The 22,004-nt window shown below is 46.9% G+C and overlaps 1 protein-coding gene across 5 annotated transcripts in view; it reads left to right on the top strand.

Annotated features, from left to right (window-relative positions):
• The window catches only part of PRKG1 (protein kinase cGMP-dependent 1), a 395,239-nt gene that overhangs the window by 59,065 nt on the left and 314,170 nt on the right, over positions 1-22,004 (top strand). For all 5 annotated transcript variants that reach the window (XM_027665603.1, XM_027665605.1, XM_027665602.1 and 2 more), the window contains exon 2: positions 3,122-3,288. In XM_027665603.1, coding sequence (XP_027521404.1) covers positions 3,122-3,288 — 167 coding nt within the window. The remainder of the gene's footprint in view (positions 1-3,121; positions 3,289-22,004) is intronic.

Raw genomic sequence — 22,004 nt, 5'->3', positions numbered from 1 at the left:
GAGGCCTTGGCAGGGGCTGCCCAGGGAGGTTTGGAGTGCCCATCCCTGGAGGTGTCCCAGGAAGGCCTGGCTGTGGCACTGAGTGCTCTGGGCTGGGGGACAAGGTGGGCATCGGGCACAGGGGGGACTTGGTGACCTTGGAGGGCTTTTCCAACCTCAGCGATCCTGGGATTCAACATAAAAATAAATAGTTTTTTTTTTTCTTTGGTACTTATGTTAAATGGCACCTGTGAGCTGCACTGGAAGAAAACCATGGAATAAAATAACGTGGAAGCTGCTGAAGGCCTGGCATGGGCTGGTGTGTGGGCCTGGTAATGACACTGCATGAATAATTTTTCTGAATTATTAGAGTGATGAATATTCTCTCGCAGGGAACAATAGAGGAACTCTTATAGTAGCTATGACAATGTATTTTTAGTATGGACTCATTTTCAAATATGTCAAACTCAGCTTTTTCCTTCTTTTATTTGAAAAAACGGATGGAATATTTCCTGCCCTAGCTGCCAAACTATGGAGTGTGGTTTAGTCTGTGGTGGTGGGGAGTGGAATGAGATGACCTTTAAGGCCCCTTCCATCCCAAACCATTCTGTGATTCCATGAAATACTCCCATAAATAAGCAGTTGGGTCTCAAGGTGGTTGCTCCTCCATCCAGCACTGTTTCAGGGCAGCTGGGGGTGCGTTTCCCTCGTGCTCCTTGTAGCCAAAGTCTCACCTTAACTAATAATCCTTAACTAATAACATCTCTTTCACTTACATTCGGGATGACTGAGCTTTTATCCAGACCCTTCTATGTGGGTGTTTAATTTGAAGATGCTTGGATGTGGCAGAGATGAAACTCTGTCACTGATGTCCCGGCCAGGGCGTTTTTCTTCTTAGTGGATATATTTTGTGCTGTGGTTAAAAGGCTTGGAATGGCTCGTGGGCCTCTGAGCTTCCCTGATGTGTCCATGTTCAAGGCTGGGGGCTGTGAATCAGGTGGTTCAGGTGAGCTCTCACACTGTCATAATACCAGGAATTCCCAAAGTTTGTTCCCACTGGGTATGTTTTGCTGCTTCTCCCCAGAACAGAATCATAAAGGTTGGAAAAGACCTTTAAGACCATCGAGTCCAACTGGCTTCCAGTAGGTTTTCCTGCTCCTTTGCCGTGGTTTAGACCGAATTTCCCAGGGTCTGATTCCCACAAGGAGAGCATTGTTTTGTGCTGAAGGCAACAGGGGAGGTCTGACTTGAACCAGGAATTCCCTCCACCCTTTGTGGCTGTTCTTGCAGCCCCTCCACTCGAAAGGCTGATTTATTTTACCAAGGAGAAAGCTTTATTTTGAGCCTTGGAATGAAGTAAATGCCTGAAATTGAAATGCAAGTTGGTATGACTGATGCCAAGGCCCTTATTATGCTTTCCTTTTTGGGCAGGCAGTTGAGTAACATTAATAATTAGTGTCTTTGTTAGGATTTGGGGGGACCTGTAGGGGTGGCTAAGACCAAAAGAGCAGTGCTAAGCCAAGGCACAGCATGGGAAGCTCTTCCACAGGAGGAGGGAGTAGGAAATTGGGTTATCTGGGCAGCCTTACAAATTACCAGCTTCTCACTGTACTGAAGGGAACAAATAGCACAGATGAAGGGTTTGATTTGCACACAGAAGGAATTGGAGTGTTGGTGTGTAAATTCAAACTAAGGTTCTCAGGAGCACAGTGGTTTTATAGCAGGGTTGTCCTGCAGACAGAACTTGGGAATTCTGGTCCTGTTTCATCACCTGGTCAGTCCTGATGGACTCTGATGGCAAGCAGAATGTTTTGCTGGAAGAACCTCAAAACTGTCCAGAGCATCTCAAACATTATTGAGCTGGACCTGTGCTGCAGATGACCCTGAGGTGTCCTGCACAAGGGCTGGAGCAAAGGCAGGGTATCTCCAAGGCTGGCTGGGTTTGGTCTCCTGAGATCCCCGTTTGGCTCCTTGTCAAGAAGATGCACTCCATTAGTTGTGCCTTGCTTTGAAAGCCTCTCTTTGTGCTCATGTTTCCAGAAGATAAAGCACTCCTGAATGCACCAGCTCTGCAGGGAACTGCTGTGTGCCTGGGCTGTGTCACAGCAGCAGATCACTCAGCCCACAGAAGGGGAGCTGCAGGGTGACAAGTGAAGGGCTTGTGGGTGTTCTGGGGGCTTTGCTTTTGGTCTAGACCGAGATTTCCCATTCTCAGCTGTTCATTTGCATGAACACTGGATGGTGTCGAGCTTGGCAGTCTGAAGGGAGGGCTGGAAGGTTCACTGCAGTGACTCACCGTGTAGTAGCACTTTAATTGTAGAAATGGGAAGAATCTGGGGAAAATCAGGAAAAACGCGTCAGTGGTTCTGTTTTCCCTCATGAGAGGACATGGGCAGAGGCTTTTCTGGAGTGAGCAGGTTGGGCCATGTGTGCCCGTTCCAGGTGGGCTCCCAGAGAGCAGGGGAACAGGGAGTTCAGTGTCTGTGTCCTCAGGAACATCTCCTTCCTTACCCAGCTTGGCAAAGTGGCCACTGAGGGCTCCAAACTTCCAACCCACTCCTGTGCCGAGCCAGAACTGCACGGAGAGTTCTGTGCACACTGATAGGACTTTGGAATTTTCCATGTAGTCAGCAAATAAATGAATCAAAGGCGGTGTTATTCCTGTACCAGTGGTGCCTCCTGGAGTGATTAGAACACCCTTAGATTAATGCTCCAAGAGTCAGTGCAGCAGCACACTTTGTTGTGCTCCAGTTTGTATAAGGAATAGAAAATATAATAAACTCAGTCATAAATCCTTTAACTTCTTGTTTGTATTTCCTTTCAGTTCTGTATATGGAAGATATTCCAAGTAGCCACGTTATTCTTTGGTGTTACACACACATGAAACTTGTAGCTAAAAGAGGATCTTGCAACCGGCGTGGAATCTGTTTTTATTTCGATACCTGATGTATCTAAAACTTGATTACAACATATAATTACAAGTTAATGTTTCTGTAACATTTCTTTCTTACTTCTCTGTGTGTTTTTGGGGAAAATGCTGAATTTTTTCCCCCAAGGAAAAATTGTTGTGCTGAAGGTCACTATAAATGAACTGGGCTGGTGGACACGTCGATAAACTCTTGTCTTTCTCTTTGTGCCACAGGTCCAAGGAGCTGATAAAGGAAGCAATCCTTGACAATGACTTCATGAAGAATCTGGAGCTGTCCCAGATCCAGGAGATTGTGGATTGTATGTACCCCGTGGAGTATGGCAAAGACAGCTGCATCATCAAGGAGGGAGATGTGGGTTCCCTGGTGTACGTCATGGAAGGTAGGGTTGAAATTCCCTTTTATTTTAACACGTGCAGAGACAAAAACATTGTTTCGTGGGAAAAATAATTTCGAAGAAAAAGGTTGAAGGCGTTGTCTAAATATGGTGGTTGAAAAATTGTGTGGATTACTTCTGCCTGGAAAATTTCTGCCTGGATTTGTGTGCCTCCCTATATAAAGAAAGGAGGTGAAAGCTGTTAACCTTGCACTGAGATCCCTCAGAATAAACCTCCACTAAATATAGTTCTTTGGCTTTGAGACAATACCAACGGTTTGCTGTATAAATTAGGGACTCAACAGAAGGATTGGTGTTCTGGAAATGGGAGATGCCTGCTAAACCAAGGAGAATATGGTCACAGCCCACTCCTCGTAGGGCATTGGGAGGGCAGGGCTATGAATGTTGGCAGAGCACATGGGGCTCTCAGCAGCAGCCATGCTTGGGATAATAGGAAATGGTATTTTCCCCTCCTGGGCACAAAATAATTGCAGCAGCTGCAGTTTAGCACATCTGATTTGTCACAGTGTGTGTTGTGGCAGGGGTTTGTTTTCCGGGTGGGACACGAGAGCAGTGGATATTCAGGTTTCTGAAAACCTTCCCAGGGGATCCGTGTTGCCAGTGCTGCTCTTCTCCAAAATGTCAGCTCTTTGCATTTGGTATCTTCTCCTTTCCAAGTTTCCTCGCTCTTCACGTGGCAAACTGAGCAGATTTTAAGTATGTTTGGGGTTTTGGTTTGTCAGGAAGTGCATGTCTGCTGTAGGAGTTACTAAGCTTGGTCCATCCAGCATCCCTCTTCTCAGAGTGAGTTTTGAGGGAAATGTCCCTGTTGTCATTCAGAGAACACAGCAAGCAAACTCCTGGTGGGATTTGGTACCATGCAAATGGACAGATGATTATCAAATTCTTCTTGCTCCTCTCCAGAACTGTCTGGTAGGCTCAAAAACATTTTGGCCAGGTAACACCTGAGGGGAGTGGAGGTTTCTCGCTTGCCCATGTGTACATTAATCCCTGAAATTGTTCTTTGAAACAAAACTATTCTCAAGGCAGTAAGCCATCCTTTAAACAAGGTTTCCTGCCAAAATCTCGAGGCCGTATAGCTGCAAATGCTCTTCACTAGTTTCCCAAAACAACTTTAATCTTCTGTCCTTTTAAGGTGAAGTCCTTTCTCAAGGCACAGGTTTAATTCCTTTGGCTTTTCATAGTTTGAAATTTTGCAGGTTCAGGTGGTGTTTCTGTGAAGTGTTGGGGGGGGTGTTGCCAAAGTGTTTCTACTCCCAGCATTACATGGAAAGATTTAAACTTCTCAGTCCTTTGTTTGAGTACTTGGAGGTGGAGAATCTGTCCTGTGGATAATATAAAGCCCTGCCTTTAAATAGCATTTTTTTCCTAGTGAAAATGTGGAGGTTTTTCCCTGCCCAGCTCTGTGCTTGCTTCCCAAATCCCTCTCACATCAGAAGGTTGCTCGTGGTATTTTTGTTTATCCAAAACAGCTGGTTTTGGATGTTGTGTTTGATGTGGTCCCTTGAAAGCCCCCCCATAACAACAGGACCTGTCAAAATCTGGGTGTGCTTCTCTCCTGCTCAGCCTCCTCCCATACCTTGGAGAGGATTTTTAGGGGGGGGATTTATGGGCAGAGCTGTGTTCCACCATGGTTTGTGGTATTGAACAGGGCTTGGTACTCAGATAACTCTATTATTTATCAGATTTGATTACATTTATTATGATTATTTATCAGCTGGCCATCTGATGATGAAGGTACAACAAATGTGTGCCAAAACTTCTGTGTCTGTTGGGCACTGGAGCTTGCCCACGTTGTTCTGGCAGCCCTGTGGGTGAGGGCACGACTTGGCTCTCCCCCAGTCTTTGCTTGGCCTTGTAACTTAATTTAAGGTTATTTAGATAGCTCCCTAAATATGCATAATGCCTTGCAAACAGAATTATGAGGAGTTGATGGCCTATGTTTAGACATAATGCAATGAGTGGTGGTGAAGTCATGGAAATGGAAGAAGACTGTATCGAATGGGCTGGACTGTGGTTCTGGGAAGGGGCTCAGGAGCTCGTTTTGCCTTATCATTCTGTGTCATCTCTCAATTAGGAACACACTACACCCAAAGATAAACTCTTCTGTGTCATCTCTCAATTATGAACACACCACACCCAAAGATAAACTCTTCTTTACAAACCTCTACTGGACAAACCCATCTTGGGGTGTCACTGAGAGGTATTTCTCAAAAGAAATCAAATAAGCACCGTTTTCCTTCCACTAACTCTTTCCTTTCTTGGCCTTCAGGCCGTGATTAAGATGGATAAAAATTAGTCCTGGAGGTGATTTGGTGGCCAACACTCTTGTGCTTGTTTGTAATTCATGATTCAGCGTTTAGATGGAGTGTCTTACCAGAAGTCTGAGCTGTGCACGGGGGCTGTTTGCTTGGACTGATTTTATATCCTAATTTAAGTGAGATGGATTTGGGAGCCTCCATCACGTTTGCTGTTCATTACTGGGCTCTCGTGTGTCCTGGGGAAGCAGCAGCGCCGTCGGGTCTGATTTTCTCCTCTGCAGACACGAGGAGACTCCTCTGCTGGTCCTGATGAGACCTCTTGAGTGATGATCCTTGAGTGTTCTGCTTCTCCACCATGAATGTTAAAACCTGTTTGCTGAGCTCAGTGAATCTTAAAACGATGACGAGTGTTGACCTCAGATTCTTTCTTCTTCAGTAGAGCTCGATGAGGCTTTAACCACAGAATGGTTTGGGTTGGAAGGGACCTTAAAACTGCCTAAATGCACCAGGGACACCTCCCACTAGCCCAGGTTGCTCCAAGCCCCGTCCAACCTGGCCTTGGACACTTCCAGGGATCCAGGGGCAGCCACAGCTTCTCTGGGCAACCTGGGCCAGGGCCTCCCCACCCTCACAGGGAACAATTCCTTCCCAATATCCCATCTAACCCTGCCCTGTGTCACTGTGAAGTCATTCCCTCTTGGGCTCTCCAGGCCCTTGTCCAAAGTCCCTCTGCAGCTCTTTTGTGGGCTCCCCTGCTTTCCAAAGGTAATTCCAGCTTCCCTGCACTCCTTGTGTGGGAATGGCTGTAGACTGTACCTCAGCAAAGAGCCAGGAGAAAGCTCACCTCCACTTTTCCATATTGTCCTTAGCTCCAGCAGAAAGGTAATTCCATGATGCCCAATTCTGAGTTTACATGCTCAGTCATATTCATTTGTGCAGTTTTCCCACCTGGGCAAATGGCCTTGGCTCTTCCCTGCCTGCAGTAACTGTGTAAAGACTTTGTGTTCTTTGTCCTGTTGTTCCATGTGTTCCATCAGAATTCCTGCCATCCCTGCTTTTCTTCTTGTTATCAGGAGCAAGAGCAGCACTGGTACAAATGGATGTGTCCAGTCTCACCCTCTAAACCCAGGAACTGCTAATCTGCTCCTCCAGGAGGGGAAGCTGCCCCAGTCCTGGGAGTCTTCCCTCTCCTGGGTCTCCAGCTGGACTTTTTGGACTGACTCTGCTTTTTTTTTTTTTTAATCTGAAAAGTTTTATGCAAAAGGTTTGATGGTTTGGTTTTGGCTTTCCTTCTTTAGTTTGTTTTTTGGGGTGTTGTTATTATTCATCTATTTTTAAGCCATTGAAATAGAGGTAGGGTTGAACTGGAACCCTGCCTGGTTTCCTGGGGGGCTCTCATGAGATACAGCCCTGAGGAGCTGTGGAATGAGCATTGTGGTTGCTGGAGACCCTTCTGGGACCTTCTCTCCAGGGACAGCCCTGCTGCACAGAGACAGAGGGGGTCATAGGCACCAAACCCCAAGGATTGCTGTTTCTACCAGGTCTGAAGCTTTGGAAATGTGGATTTGGGCTGAACTTGGGCTCCTGTTCCTCTTAGAGTTAGCAGTGAGAAAAAGCTTTAAGCCAGGAGCTGAAATGGAAATTTCTCAGCCAGCAGAATCCTACATTTAGAGCTGCTTTGCTTTTAACAAGTTTAATAAGGTTTTTTGTTACTGTTCCCTGGAGTAACTCTACCTGCAGCCTGTGTCCTGCTGGCCAAATTCCCACCTCTAGGAATATAAGGGCTTCTTCAGGCTTTCAGGACTGCTGCTGGCCCCACCATAGCCCATCTCTAACACACTTCATTTCTCCTGCTTCATCCTGCTTGTGCTTCAGCCCTGTGGGATCGCTGTGGCCGATGGATCTGTGGCACAGGCCACCTTGGAAATGCCTCCTGTATGAAATGCAGGGAGCCAGGGGTACCTTGGGGCAGGTAACACAATTCCTGAGGTTGATGCCAACATGTTTCTTCCAGAGAGGAGGGGAACACCAAGGGCTGCACCCACACTGAGGCACAAAAGGGCTCCCTAAAAGCCACTCTGTCCTTCCTTGACCTCAGGCAGGGTTTTGCTCTTTACAGCATTTTGAATATTTGTGTGTCCCTCAGCAGCCAACTGGGGTCTGTGTGATCATTAAATAGGAACACAGAGTGTGTCCTGGGCCTGGGAGACACTTCCCAGGACAGAGATCCCAGTGGGGATGTGGAGAGCTGTGGGATTGGGGTGATCCCAAGCAGTGTTTCTGTTCCCCACCAAGGTTTTCCCTGGAGCCCCATGGGAAGGGAGCTGGTTTTAAGGGGCTCTGGAGGCAAAAAGCAAATGTCCATTTGTCCTGGGTGGCTCTCATGAACTTGGAGAAGGATTTACATGAAATACCAAAGTAGGAACTGGCATTCCTTCAGGTTCTGCCGTGTTTCAAGGTGAGGAACAACCCTCAATCCCCTCATGTTCACTAAGAAACCCCCACAACTTTTGCATATTAACTGAATTGGGTAAAGAGAGGTGGGCAACACAAAGAAAAATAATTGACAGCTGTGCACTGAGGGTGGAAGTTAATGTATTTGTGATAGCAGGGGAAGCATTAAACATTGATGCTGTGAGTACCTCCAGCAGGAGAGTTCTCCCAGGCTGAGGAGACTGGGAGGGAAAAGGGTAAAATAAACATGTCAGAAATATCCCCTCTGCTGTGAGAAAGTTTGCTACTCCAAGAGTGGCTCAACAGATTGTTTGTCTTAAAACTGAAGGGTTTTTAGAGCCAAAAAAGGTTCTCACTGGTTAATCATATTCTGCCTCTAAAATGAGTCCACCGCCCCCAGGTTTTTGGTTGTTTTTTTAAGGGGAGGGGGGGAAAAAATCCCTAAACACTTTGCAAGTCGTAGTTTTGCAGGTTTGCATCCTGCCTTTGGCCACAATGTTTCTAAAATTCCCTGCAAGCACTTGAAAATGTGCAGAGCTGGCGAGGTGTCTGTCAGGGAGGCACATCTTCAATCTGCGCCGCGGTGACAGGTTTGAGCTGTGTGTGGGTGCTCGCCTCGCACTAATGAGGATAAATGTGATATCCCACATCTGAAACCAGATGTTTCCCCCCTGTGCTCCTGCTCTGGCTGAACCTGTCAGCTGCAGCGTGTCACATTTGATGTCTGCATTAGGAGGGGAAGATCCATCAGCGGGGCTGTGCGTAAATCAGGTGACAAGGTACAAGTTTTGGGCTCTCATGTGAGTAACAGTCACACCGTGACAAACAGACACCCTCATTTTTTTTTTTTAGAAACTATATTAATAGGTGTTAAGGCTCCTCCTTTTATGGTTGTTGCTGTTTTCATAAAGTATGGGAGAAGTAATGCAGCGAGACAGGGGGAGAAGGAAGGTTTAAATCCTTGGATTAGCCTGTCCTCATGCACATCAGTTGGGAGGTTGCACCTCTGCACCACAGCTCCAGAACCTGAGGGAAGAAAAAAGAGCTGTGGGCTCCTGCTGCTGTAGGCAGGGAAAAGGAAGAAGCAGCAGCAGCAGCTTTTCAGGAACCATGCTGAGGAGCAGCCTACACTTCCCCAGCCCTTGTTTTAGTAGTTTTCCTCTCCTCTTAAATTTTGTTTTATTTTCGTCTTCAGCCGTGGGGGTTTGCCTTTTGTTTCTAAAGGAGAAACTTTGTCTCATTGCTACGTTCTTGGTAGCTTCTCCAGAGGAATGAAGCATTTAACTGTGACTTCCCATGGGAATGTGGATTTTTGGGAGTCAGAGATGTCTTGGGAAGGAACCTATTCCTAGAAACCGCCGGCTTTGCCAGGACATCAAACTCGGTGTTGATAAGGGAAGACAAACAAAGTCTCTGGAGCTGTTTGAAGTACAGAGAGAAGTGCAGGAGGCTGTAGCAGACCTCCCACGTGGTCTCAGAGGGGTGAAATCCTCCTCTGGGAGTCTTTGTGTCATTCCCCCTCTGAGCCCTCGTTTTATGGACTGATCTCATCAGGATCTGATTTAATAGGACTAATTGCTCTTGCAGGGCCTCCCGAGTCAGTCCCTTCTCCTCTCAGGGAAAGGATTAGTAGGACTGACACTTGCAGTGAAAGAGAAACGGAGAACAGAGATCTGGTTTGGGATTTAAGCAGGCTAAATGATCAGAGGGCTGGAGCAGCTCTGCTGGGAGAGTTGGGATTGTTCAGCCTGGAGAGGAGAAGCTTTGGGGTGACTGAACTGGGGCCTTTTAGTGCCTGAAGGGGCTGACAAGAAACATGGAGAGAGATTATTTCCAAGGGCCTGGAGTGCCAGGACAAGGGGGAATGGCTTCCCACTGCCAGAGGACAGGGTTAGATGGGATATGGGGAAGAAATGTCCTTGCAAGAGGTCCCTCACAGCCTTGCAAAGTCCAAACATGTGACATTGTCTTTGCTGGGATTCACCAACACTGGCAGTGATCATCATTCATCTCAAAGAAAACCACATTGAGGAGTTTGGGGTTTTCTTTTTGTTTGTTTGTTTGTTTTTTTTTTCCCTCCTGACTTTGGTGAAAAGATGCTGGAAAAGTTGGCTGGAACCACCTTTATAAACTCTTTAGTCTGTTACTAATCCATTCAGTCTCTGGGGGAAGTGTGAATGTGCAGTTTCAGTTCACTCAGTTCAGTCCAGCCAGGCTGGCTGAGCTGTGCCAGGGTGTTTGGGATCAGTGCCATGCTCTGGGATCATACCTGGCCAGATGGAGCTGAGCCCATGCAGGGGGGGATTTACCTCTGCACAGTCTGTTTTGTCCTCTGTGCCCAAATAATACCTTTGCTAGACTTCCTGCAGATTAGGGATCTCTCAGACCACCAGTTCCTGCCTCTGTGGTGTAGGGTCAGACAGTTTTGAGAGCTCTTTCCAAATATCTTTCCTGATAATGCAGCTGCTTCCCACCTTTCTGCCTCTTCCAAGGACACTCAGGAAGGCAACAACAGCTGCATCCATTGCAGGCAGGGCTTTCCCAACACAGTCAAGGCAGTTCTGCTTCCAGGACTTATCCTGCCTTTCAGAACAAGTGTCTTGGGCCCCGTCTGAGCCTCCAAACCTCTTCTGCAGGGGTTTGGATCTGCTTTCCCAAGCAGACATCCAAAACTAGCATCTCCTGGCACAGGTGTCGGGTGGCTCTTGGGACTGGGGAGTGTTTTCTCGGTGTCCACCAGGAGCACTGTGTGGGAAGGCATCAATTAGACATTTATGGCACAGTGGGATTTTCTGCAGAGCCTGAGAACAAATCTGGCCTCTGAAGAACCTACTTTTCCTGGGACTTTCCACTGGGTTTGGGAAAATATCCCATGGCAGCAGTTTCTGCTCCACATTCCTCTGTTTAATTTTTCCATCTCTTTTTTTTTTTTTATTTTGATCCTGCTGTTGTAGAGGTGGGCAGGAGCCAGGTGAGGGGTTTTCCTGTAGTCCTGCTCCTCTTGGGAATCCTGCAGCCTTTCAGGTTTCCCACTGGAGTCTTTCTTTCCCCAAAACTCCAAAAGTTACAAAATCTGCCACTATAAGGCTGGAGCAGAAACCTGTTTGATAATCCTTGGAGATTCCTTCACTATCCCTTGCAGAAATTGGGTGCTATTCCAGCTGCTTTCTTTTGGAGTTCATAGATTCATACCAAAATTTGATTTTTCTCCCCCTTCCTTTTTGTTCTAGAAGTAAAATACTGTGTATTTGTCATCAAAGCCCACAAGTTATTTCTAGCTAAGCATTTTTTCCATGAATAGGTGAAGTGAGGACTAATCTGTGTGGCTGCAGCACTGGGGAGGTTTGGGTTTGCAGCAGTGAGGCTCAGCCTGTGTGAGCTGCTGTTTGCTTCTATATTTACAGCTGTTTGTTTCTGTACTTTTCCAAATTTTCCCCATCCTGAAACCTGTTTATGGCAGTCTCTAGGATAAATTGAATATTCAGGTACTGTGCTGATTTACTGTGTCAGCATTAGAGCTCTGTGTGAGAGAAACTGAGCTCCCTTGCCATATCCAGGGCAATAAAAAGCCAATTTTCCACTGTTATCAGCTTGTTATTTTAATTTTACAGTGTCTTAATAATTAACTCTTCCAAGAGTATTATTTACTCCTATTAGTGATGGAGAATTAAATGTTTCTTGTACTTATTTCATAGCGTGTTCATGAGATGAAGTGGGATATGAAAGGATGATGAAATGGGATATGAAAGGATGATGACTGTGCTCGTGACAGACATAGTTTGATATTCTGTATAAAGCAGTTATTTTTAAAGCTGCAGAGCTAAATCTCAGCCCTTTTAGATGCACTAAGAGCATTAGGGGTGTATAAACAAGGCAGGTAGTGCTGCTCTGCAGTATGTTAGGGGATAAATTCAGGCTCTTCCTCTTAAAATAACTCCATCCAAACTGCAGGCTGGTAGATATTTCTGTACTGACTCATGTGGACTGACAGACTTTATTAATAAAGATTGCTGAGTTGGGGCAAACCAGCATTTCCAGGGGAAAAGATGACAGTGGGAACATTCACTGTCACCTGAGGTGGGATTTGGGAAAGAAATCCTGTGTAAATCTCAGCAAATAACCTGTGCTGGTCCTGCACATGACCTGTTTGCAGAGAAAACCCGAGTAAACACGGCCCCACACCCTACACAATTTATGTTAGGAATGCCATGAGGATATCTGTGTGTTCTAAGGATATTCTTGGATGAAACAATTCCTTTTCAGCAAGGGAAACCGAACCCCCGGTTAGTCTGAGCCAGTTTTGGGTAGAGAGGAGAAGAAAATGCACTCAGAGCTGGCACCTGATGACTTCATGCCTATCAAATATAACTTCAGCCAAAGGTTTCTCAAGGTCCTGCCAGGCTGAGCAGTGGAGAGGAGGGACTGTGGGGTGTATGAGGTGTATAATGCCTTTAAACAACTCTGAATCCCCCAAATAGCCCAGCCTTGTGGCTCTGTCCTCGTTCCAGCCCTGCTGTCAGCACAGCTTCCCAGGTAGATTTGGATAAGAGGGGGAACTGCTGGCAGGGTCTTCAGCAGTGCTGTGCAAGTTTTAGCATGGAGATGACCTGGGAATACTTTAATTTTCAGAATGAGTGCCTGGCTTGATCTGCTCAGATTCCCAGCGATTTTACTGCCTGTGCCATCATTATCCGAGCTTCTCTGGATCTCAAGGCTCTCTCAGTGTAGCACTGAACAAAGCTGGGGCAGCCTTAGCAAAAGCTCAAAGCCTTCATTGCCAGGGAGGAGCGTTCAGAGTTTATCAAAGGGAGAAATCGCTCTGGAAACGCCTTCCCACAACCTGGCTCATCCACAGGCAGCCAAATATCCGCCTCCCCCTCTTCAGGGAAGACAATGCTCAGGTGTAACCTCTTCAGAAACTCTCCCTGCTGCGTGGCAAACATAATTATAGTGTGTTTTTTCCCCCCACATAAGATCATAGCTGATGTGCCATTTATTTTTGTATTTCTCAGCGGTTGTGCAGAGGCTGCTTTGTTGTGAAGGGGGTTTTATTTACAAAATAAATTGGCGAGATAAAGCCTCGTTCATTTCATTAACAGCACTTCTAAAGGGAGGCACAAATGTCTTCCTTGTCGTCCCCCCACTGCTCCATGACTCCCTTTTATTGAGACTCCCACAACTGAAATGTAAAATAAAAGGACTTTTCATCATAACAGTGGACATGAGAGTGCCTGGATTCTGACCTTTGGTTCTGCCCCTTAAAACACACAGCTCTGTAATTTAGCCTGTGTATGCAGATAAAGACTCCAGTGTTCAGCAATCCAAACTGCTATTAAAGGACCTTTAAAGGGAAAATGTTGCCTTTTTTTAGGGCTCCATTTGCTTTGGATTCCTTGTTGGCTTTGAAAGCTCATCTACAAAAATAATCAAACCATGGGAGCTCTGTGGCCTTTTTTTGTTATCTGTGCTGGAAAACCAGAGGGTGACAACAGGAAAACTGAGAAAGAAAGGGACTTGTAGTGCTCGGACATGAGAGGTCTCTGTGGCTGGAAGGTTCATCTCCTTCTATCAGTGGGGAAAAAACTCCCATGGATTTGTGTGGCCAAGGCTCTTTGCAGCCCAGAAACTTGGCAGGGAGAAATCTGAGGATAAATTAAAAAAAAAAAGAGCCAAACTAGGGAGGTGGAGAGGTTTTTTCATTGCACTGTTTTGCAAGGTTTTCTGATTATTTTTTTTTCTTCTGCTTTTTAATATGTGGGTCCTAATCTCAAACTTCCTGGCAGATGAGTTTTGGGGGAAAATGAGAATTTTAGGAAACAAATCAAAATGTCAGATCAATGTTTGCACTGTATTTATCTAAAATAATGGAAATTACACTGTATCCCAACAGCTGCTGTTCCCAGCACATCCAGGCACAGATGCTAATTAAATGTAATCAGAATACGTAGGAATTAAAGATGGAAAAACTAATAAAAATAAGATGTTTGCCATCCTGTGCCAAATATTTTCATAACCTCTCGGTTCTGACTGGAAACAGCTATTTTGTGAGGCAACTAGAACATGAAATTACACTGGGTAGGCTTTCTCATGTTAGAAATAAAAGGAGCAGCTGATGTTTGAGATGAGGCAGGTCTGGAAAAGCAATAATCCTGTTGTAGTTCTGCAGTCCCAACCTTCCAGTAGAGATCCACGAGGGACTGTTTATCAAGGCTGAAATGATATAAACCCTTATCTTGGGGTAGGAGGTAACTTGAAGTCATTTTCTGGCTGGACTGTGGGGCTTTTTTTTGTGTCACTGATATAGAACTTCACAGGTTTCTGGAAGTTAATTGTGTTGTGTTCTTCACCTGCTTCCACCTCTTTCCTCTTGTTACTTTTGGGGAAGGGTGGAAAAGTCCAGGAGTTTTTAAAAGGTCTTTGTTCCTAATTATGTGAAATCTTGCTTAAATTGTTTTTTTCCCCCCGGGGTTTTCATCCTAAAACAGAGTGTTCTTTTGCCATGTTCTCTTGTGGCAGTTGTTCCCATTGGAAAAGTGAAGCCAAGTTATAATGTTAACAAAAGATCTTCAGTGGGAAGTGAAAAACTGTCTCTGGAGAAGTCCTGCTGACTTCAGGATTCCAGGATGGGTCAGGCTGGAAGGGAGCACAGTGGGTCTTTTGGTCCAGCAGGGCCATCCCAGAGCAGGTTACTCAGGGTTGTGTCCATTGAAAATCATGAATAACTCGTGAATTTTACTGCAGACATCCCTGCAGAACATATTCCTAAGGACTGGGGAGTGATTTTTGCCCCTAAACCCCCCTGGCAGGGGGTTGGAACAAGATGAGCCTGAAGGTTTCTTCCAACCCAAACCATTTTAGGATTTTATGATTTATTTTGAGAAGATGGAAAACTGATATTACCACTGAAATTTAGTTTTCCAGTGATCCTTGGGGGGGGTTGTAGTAATCCAGGGGGTTACTCCAGAGGGACTGAGAAAAAAATCCCCAACTGTGAGGTCCCAGTACAGACTTTTATGAGAGCCAAGTGGTCAACATGCCCTAAAATGTCAACTATCTCCAGAGATCTCCTTTAAACACTGGTTTCCTGTGTTAAAATTTGGACAGAACTAAAATCCTTGGAAGGTTGTTTTTTTTTTTTTTTTAACCAAGGATTATGTTTGTTCCCAGTCTCGGTACAAGATAAGGAGAGAAGGAGATGTCCTGGTTAATGTTCATCTGGAGGGAACAACTGGACCTGAGCTTGATGGATGAAAAGAAGGGAAGTTTATTTTCTGCTTTCCCTCAGCAGCTCCCTCTTGTTATCATTTCTCAGCTATCTCCAGTACATTGTTTTCCTTCTTGGAAAAGCCAGGCCTTTTTCGGAGAACCCCCCTGAGCTGAAAATCTCCAAGACTGCAGAGCATCTGTAACTCTGCACAACTTCATTTGCTCACAAGTGCTGCTGGGAGGAGGATTTATTTCCTGGTCTTCCATCTTGTGCAAAAGAAATCACGGAATCCCAGAATAGTTCGGGTTGGAAGGGACCGTAAAGCTCATCCAGTTCCAACCCCAACACCTTCCACCATCCCAGGTTGCTCCAGCCTGGCCTTGGACACTCGCAGGGAATCCTCTTGTACAACTGTCAAAATCAGCAGGGCTGGAGCTCCTTCTCGCTCCTCCTTCTCCCTGGATTTGTTTCCCAGCTCCGTGGCAGAGTGATTATCGTGTGTTAGCACTCGGAGCCAGGTCCTTGGGTGACAGCAGCCAGCACAGCCCCCTCTGTCCCTGAGCCGCCGTCCCCACGCTCCAGGAATCCCGGCTCATTCCTTTAATATTGACCAGAGTGAGATGGTCAGGAAGGGAAACCTTTCCTTCACGTTCTGCCCTCAGATAATGCAGCTGGAAAAGAGAATTGAAATCCTAGGCCAAGGCAGAACATCAAGTGCTCCCAGTAAGTGAGAGCTGATGGGAGTCGATGCACTGGAGAACAGGATATTTGTGTGGAGCCTTTCACTGAGAGTTTTTCGAGGCTCATCAGGCCGAGTCGGGAAGAAGGAGAAAGGGTTTGTTAATCTACAAAATCATAGAATCATGGAATGGTTTGGTTTGGAAGGGACCTTAAATCCCATCTCATTCCAACCCCCTGCCATGGGCAGAGACACCTCCCACTGGCCCAGGTTGCTCCAAGCCCCGTCCAGTCTGGCCTTGGACACTTCCAGGGATCCAGGGGCAGCCACAGCTTCTCTGGGCAACCTGGGCCAGGGCCTCCCCACCCTGATTGTAAAATACTTTTCCCCACTATCCCAATTGTGGAAGGCCACAATTGGGTCACCCCAAAGCTTCTCCTCTCCAGGCTGAACAATCCCAACTCTCCCAGCCTTTCCTCCCAGCAGAGCTGCTCCAGCCCTCTGATCCTCTTGGGGGCCTCCTCTGGACTGGCTCCAGCAGCTCCATGTCCTTCCTGGGCTGTTCCTCAGGGCTGGGTAAATCCCATTCCTCAGGGTCCCTGATGTCTAAACAGCTTAAGGGTTAAGAGCTCTCCCTGGGCTTTGGTTAACCCTGGGGAAGTGAGGAGAATGATCTGTTTTATACCCCAGTGTTCATGTTCTGAGCCCTACAGGTCAGAAGTGGCACTCAGGCATTTCTCAGAACCCTGTGTTGCAGCACGCAGAGAAAAGAGGTGCTGAAGGTTTATTTCCCTGTCTGGAGATGAGTTGTGCTCTGCACTCACAATATTATGCAGATCAGCTGTCAAGCTCTGGGACATCTGAATTAAGAATCACTCTGATCCAAGAATAGTGTTCACTCAATATTACGAATTAGTGATTTTAAGAGCTCCATAAGGAGTAGAAAGAATCACCATTTATGAAAGCCTAACATAAACATCTTAATTCAGGTTCAGTGCTGTGGTTGTTATGAGCATCAGTGTCAGGTTTTCTTACAGTCCTGGCAGAGACTTATTTGGATTGTCCTGTGTTTGTTCAGGATGTTATCCCCCATAATGGTGAATGGTTTTAAACTAAATATGAGAGATTTAGGTGGGATATTGGGAAGAGGTTGTTCCCTGTGAGGGTGGGGAGGCCCTGGCCCAGGTTGCCCAGAGAAGCTGTGGCTGCCCCTGGATCCCTGGAAGTGTCCAAGGCCAGGTTGGACGGGGCTTGGAGCAACCTGGAAGGTGTCCCTTCCACTAGACCAGGTTGCTGAATATTGTGGAGAAGGTGAATAGGGAATGCCAGGGGTGAGGGTGGTTTCCACCATCTAAGAATTAGGAGGCACCACCAGACCTGAACAGGCAAAAAACTTCAACAGCAGAAAATGCATTTTGTAGTGATGAAAGTCATCCTAACAGGATGCCATTTTCACACCAGCAGTTCTTCAGGAATTGTAGAAAGTTTAATGTTTCAAATGTGAACATAGTCCGAAGGGAATGTGCAATTTTATTAATTTGACTTAGTTATTTCCATCTGTGGCATTTGTTTTATCATCTTTGCTGTGTGCAGGGTATTTACTGTATATTCTTGGTGGCTTCTGAGACTGTGGTCACTTGTCCCTGGATGTCCTTCCTGGTCCCTAGAAAGCTCTAAAGTGTGAAAAAGGCAATGCCTTAAGAACCAAGAGGGTTGGTTATTTATTGGATCTGCTTTTGGGTTGAATTAATAACTCCCACATTTCTTTTGAAATAAGTTCTTTACCAACATTTCCCCCTATTCCCCCCCCATGGTTAAGCCTAAAGATTCCCACATAAACTCGGCCAGAGCATGTTGGGAACAGCTGTGAACTCGACTGCTCAACATCATAGATTCATATCAGGCTCTAATGAGAAAAAAATTAGCTTTCCTGATGGCAGATGATTGCTAATGTGCTAAAAAATTCCTGCTGCTGTCTCCAGACTGCTCTGAGTTGTAACCTCTTGCTGTCACACAGTGGGGGCCGAGCTGTGGAACGCTCTGCTTTGCCTTGTGCTGCTGAACTTCTCCGTGGCATCCCAGTCCGACTGAGCAGGGTGAAGGAGAGAGGGCTGAGTGCTTTAAGTCACGGAGTCTTCCTAAAATCACTTGTTGCTGCCACGTGTCACAGCTCCAGTGGTTTGACTGGCAGCTGTCTCACCCAGTTCTGTGAGTCCCCATCCCTGGAGGTGCCCAAGGAAGGCCTGGCCTTCAGTGCTTTGGGCTGGGGGACAAGGTGGGGATTGATCACAGGGGGGACTCCATGGGCTGGGAGGGCTTTTCCAACCTCAGGGATAATGTGGTCACAAAACCAGAGTGAAAACTGTTCTCTGCTGGTGGGGAGAAAACTACTTCTAAACTTCTAAACTTCGAGCTGGTGAGGAGCTCAGTGGGTTATTAATCTAAGAGTGTGGTGGTTTAAGCAACGTGCCTGGGCTTTCTCCTTGCTTATTCCGTGGTGGGAAAGGATCTACAGGCAGAACATCTGGCTGTGAAAGCTTCCAGTCATCTCAAAGGGAAGCTGTGTGATTTTTTTTTTTTTCCTTTCAGTGCATATTGGATAGGGCTGAAAGTCCCAGTCCCATGGAGTCTGGAGACCTGCTTCTGCTGATGGAGGGTTTGCTGAGTGTCAAGAACATTCCCTCCCCTCAGGCCCCACACCCCCGTCGGTGACTCATGGTGTAATGAAAACAGAAAGGGAAGGAACAGGGACACAGGGGATCCTCCTGGTGTGTCAGAATGGACACACTGTGCTTCTGATACACCTTTGCACAGAAATGGTTCATGGCATTCTTTCTTATGGAACTCTGATCCTTCCGTGCCTGATTTGGGGGTTTTTAAAACTCTGTTCTTGCCAGACTTAAAGGCCACTTACTGAAGACCAAGAGGTGCTCACATCTGGTCTTCTTTGTGATAAGTTCAGCTGGAGGGACTCTGCCAATTAGAAACCTTGATAATGGAGCCATTATCAAGGCTAAGTAAGTTTGGATTATCATTTCATGGTAGCTGTGGAACCAGCCTCCAGGCCAACCCTCTGACTGCACTGACCTAACTGGACACTTGATTTCTGTCCTTCAAGAGACTTATTTTTAGAGATTTACCTGCATTTTTTTTGCTCTGCAGCTTTCCTGATTGACCCCCTGATCACAGTGGTCTGTAGGTTCTCCTCATAGTCCTTACTGTGTGATTTTTCTTGACCTCATGACGTATTCTGAACTTCCTGGTGTGATGGGAGATTTCTGGCTGGAGCTTGTAAAGGACTTTTCCTATACAATAACTAAAGCATTGCATGTGGAAATGAGGTGATTTCAGCTGACAAAATTGGTTCTTTCAGAAGGACACTGATTTCTGCATCAATCAGTGTTTAACCTGGTGTCCACTTTGGTGTGTTATTAGTGTCCTACATCTTAAAGGACACTTGTTCCCACCGCTGTCCTTGTTATCCAGCTTACAGCCAGGCCTCCCTGTATCACCCCTTCCTGGAATCCTGGCAAGACACATCTTCCTCTGTACCCAGAGCCCTCAAAACCACAGCGTGTCCATAACCACTGTTATTTCTACACCAGCTGGAGGGAGAAGCAAGGGATGCCTGGTTTCATGACATGGCACTGAAACAGCATCTTAGGCTTCTGAGTCCTACCCAGTGTTCCTGCCCTTGCCTGGTGTTATTTACCCAAGTAAGACCTAATTCTTACAGCATAAGAGCAGCCAGATTACGCTGTTGACAAGTTTTAACAAAGGTCTCGCAGGAGATATTTTTTAAATCCTTCCTATTTTCTTCCTTCTGTCACTGTAACAGTCGCCCCCCGAGCTGCTGTTGCTAAGCTGCCCTAAGAATTTGCATTTCCAGGCGGTCTGAAACTCTCTTAATTTAGAGAACAACCTCAGCAAGAGCGATTCCATAACCTGAGATGTGAGCAGAGCTGCAACAGTCGCTGGTGTGTTCAGTGTATTAATCATGCCGGGGAACAACTACTTAGGCTGCTGTGAGAACCGGAGGAATCCATTTTCTGGGATGTGCAGAATTCTGCCATCAGCTCCCCAGCTCAGGTTAATAACCTCCAAAATGGTTTTGTTTCGCAGCCAGCACCGGGAGGGCTCGCAGGGAGGGAGGGAGGGAGGGGAAGGGACTGCTGCCTTCAGAAAAAAAGGCAGTTTAGGTTTGTCTTTCAAAAGATATCGATTCCTGCGCTGTGGGAACCCGGAGAACGGCGTAATTCTGTGTGGGACTTGTGTCTGAGTGAATGGGGGGAAAACAAGATCAGCAAACAGATAAAGCAGTTGAGGGAAACCGGCAGAGAGGGTTTTATTGAGCGCTGGCACTGAATGGCAGAACAGGCTGGGTAATGAAGCCGCTCGGGGCTGAAGGGCAGGCAAGGCTTGTAGGAGAAATTCCAGGTTAGATCTGCTGATAGTGATTGGAAGTGGAGCATGAGGAGCAGAGTCTCCACACCCTGTGGATGCCCAGCCTTGGGATGAACAGCAGATCCTACAGAGCCACGCGAGGGAGCAAACCCGGAGCGGGATGACAGAGGAGGACTCAGAGCATGAGCCAAGTCGAGGCTGAGCCTCCAAGGCCGAGTCCAGGGGGATTCAGAGGAATGAGAGGGATGTGAATCTTGAGGGATCATGGGGTTTTGTGGGTCACACCAGCACCCAGGGTCCGGAAAAGCGCAGCACATTCCTAAAGAGCCAAGGGATGGGGTCTAATCTCCAAAGGAACAAACCCCAATTGCCTTGGCTGGGAGGAGACATTTATTTTTAGAAGGCCCCAGGTCTCAGGCAGACAGTTGAATTAATATGCTCGGGTTGTAAGGATTCAAAGCATCTGTTCTGAGTGAGCTGCAGCCCAAGAATCAGTCAAAGGCACCCTTTCTGGGATCATCCTGAGTGGATGCATATCGGGCCATTCCACATCTTTCCAGCAGTAATCCCGGGAAAAACCACCCAGTTTGTTTTGGTTTTCGTTACTGACTGAACCCCCCAGGAAGGACCGGTGGCTGAAGGCTTTATTGTACTTTCAAGTCTATTTTTGCTTGGAAAGAAATCCCATTTTCTCCTGTGGACTTGCACTCCATTATCTTGGTTTCCTTTTGAGCATGCCAGACCGCGTGCCAGGTGTTGTTTGTGGTACATTTGGGTGCTGGGTCACCCATCTGACAGCGTAAATCAGCTATTCCCTGGAACAGGGAGTGGCTGCCCTGAGGTCCTGCTCTGCAGGATAAAGGCCAGAGAGAGAGAAAGAAGCCTCAGGCTTGCCGTTCACCTCTGGGCACCTCTTTTTATTCCTGAGCCTCCCCTGCTGTGCCCCTGCAGGGCCATGGGAGGGAGGACTGAGGATGAGGAGGATGACGTGCCTGGCAAGACCTCACGGGACTGCCAAGCCTTTATCCCATTCCTCGTGCCATCCTTTTGCAGGAAATCTCCCTTCTTCAGCCTAGCTGGGGATGTGGGAAGGTGCTCCCACCTCAGGGATCCTCTGGTGCCCCCCCAGCACTGCTGTGCAGTGGGGGGGATGTTGGGCCACCTTGGGCTGTGCAGATGCTGCTGGAGGGACCTCAAGGGCACCTCCTGCACACCTGGAACTTTGTGATGGGACTTAAAGGGGGTCATGGGCAGCACAGAACCATAGAACACCCCGAGCTGGGTGAGGGAGGAGAGTGTGCTCCTCTCCTCTTGTGCAAAGGACAACGTGTGCGCAAGGAAACGAAGGCACCTTCCTTCCTTAATGCATTTCTCCTTCATCCTTCCTTCCCACCCTGCTGGGTCTCAGCTGGGCAATAACTCCAGAGGAGATGCACAGTCTAGTTTTCTACAGCAAGAAGCAGATGACAGCAGCTCCCTCACTTTTTGGCTATACCAATATATATCCCGGTTGCTGTTTGAGGCACCGGTGAGATCACTCAGCACCCCATTTCTCTCCAATCCAGCCTGCCATCCACATCAGGTGAATTGCATTTGCCCACAGCAGTCCCTTTTTCTCAGTCTGAAAACGTTTTCTGTCGTTCTCTATCTGCTTCATAACTTTCAGGAGGGCAGGAAACAACCCTTTCATTTAGAG

The sequence above is a fragment of the Corapipo altera genome, unplaced genomic scaffold, assembly GCF_003945725.1.
Source record: "Corapipo altera isolate COAL_440 unplaced genomic scaffold, ASM394572v1 161, whole genome shotgun sequence".
Taxonomy (NCBI): domain Eukaryota; kingdom Metazoa; phylum Chordata; class Aves; order Passeriformes; family Pipridae; genus Corapipo; species Corapipo altera.
The sequence above is the reverse complement of the archived record's forward strand: the minus strand, read 5'-3'. Positions and strand labels throughout refer to the sequence as shown.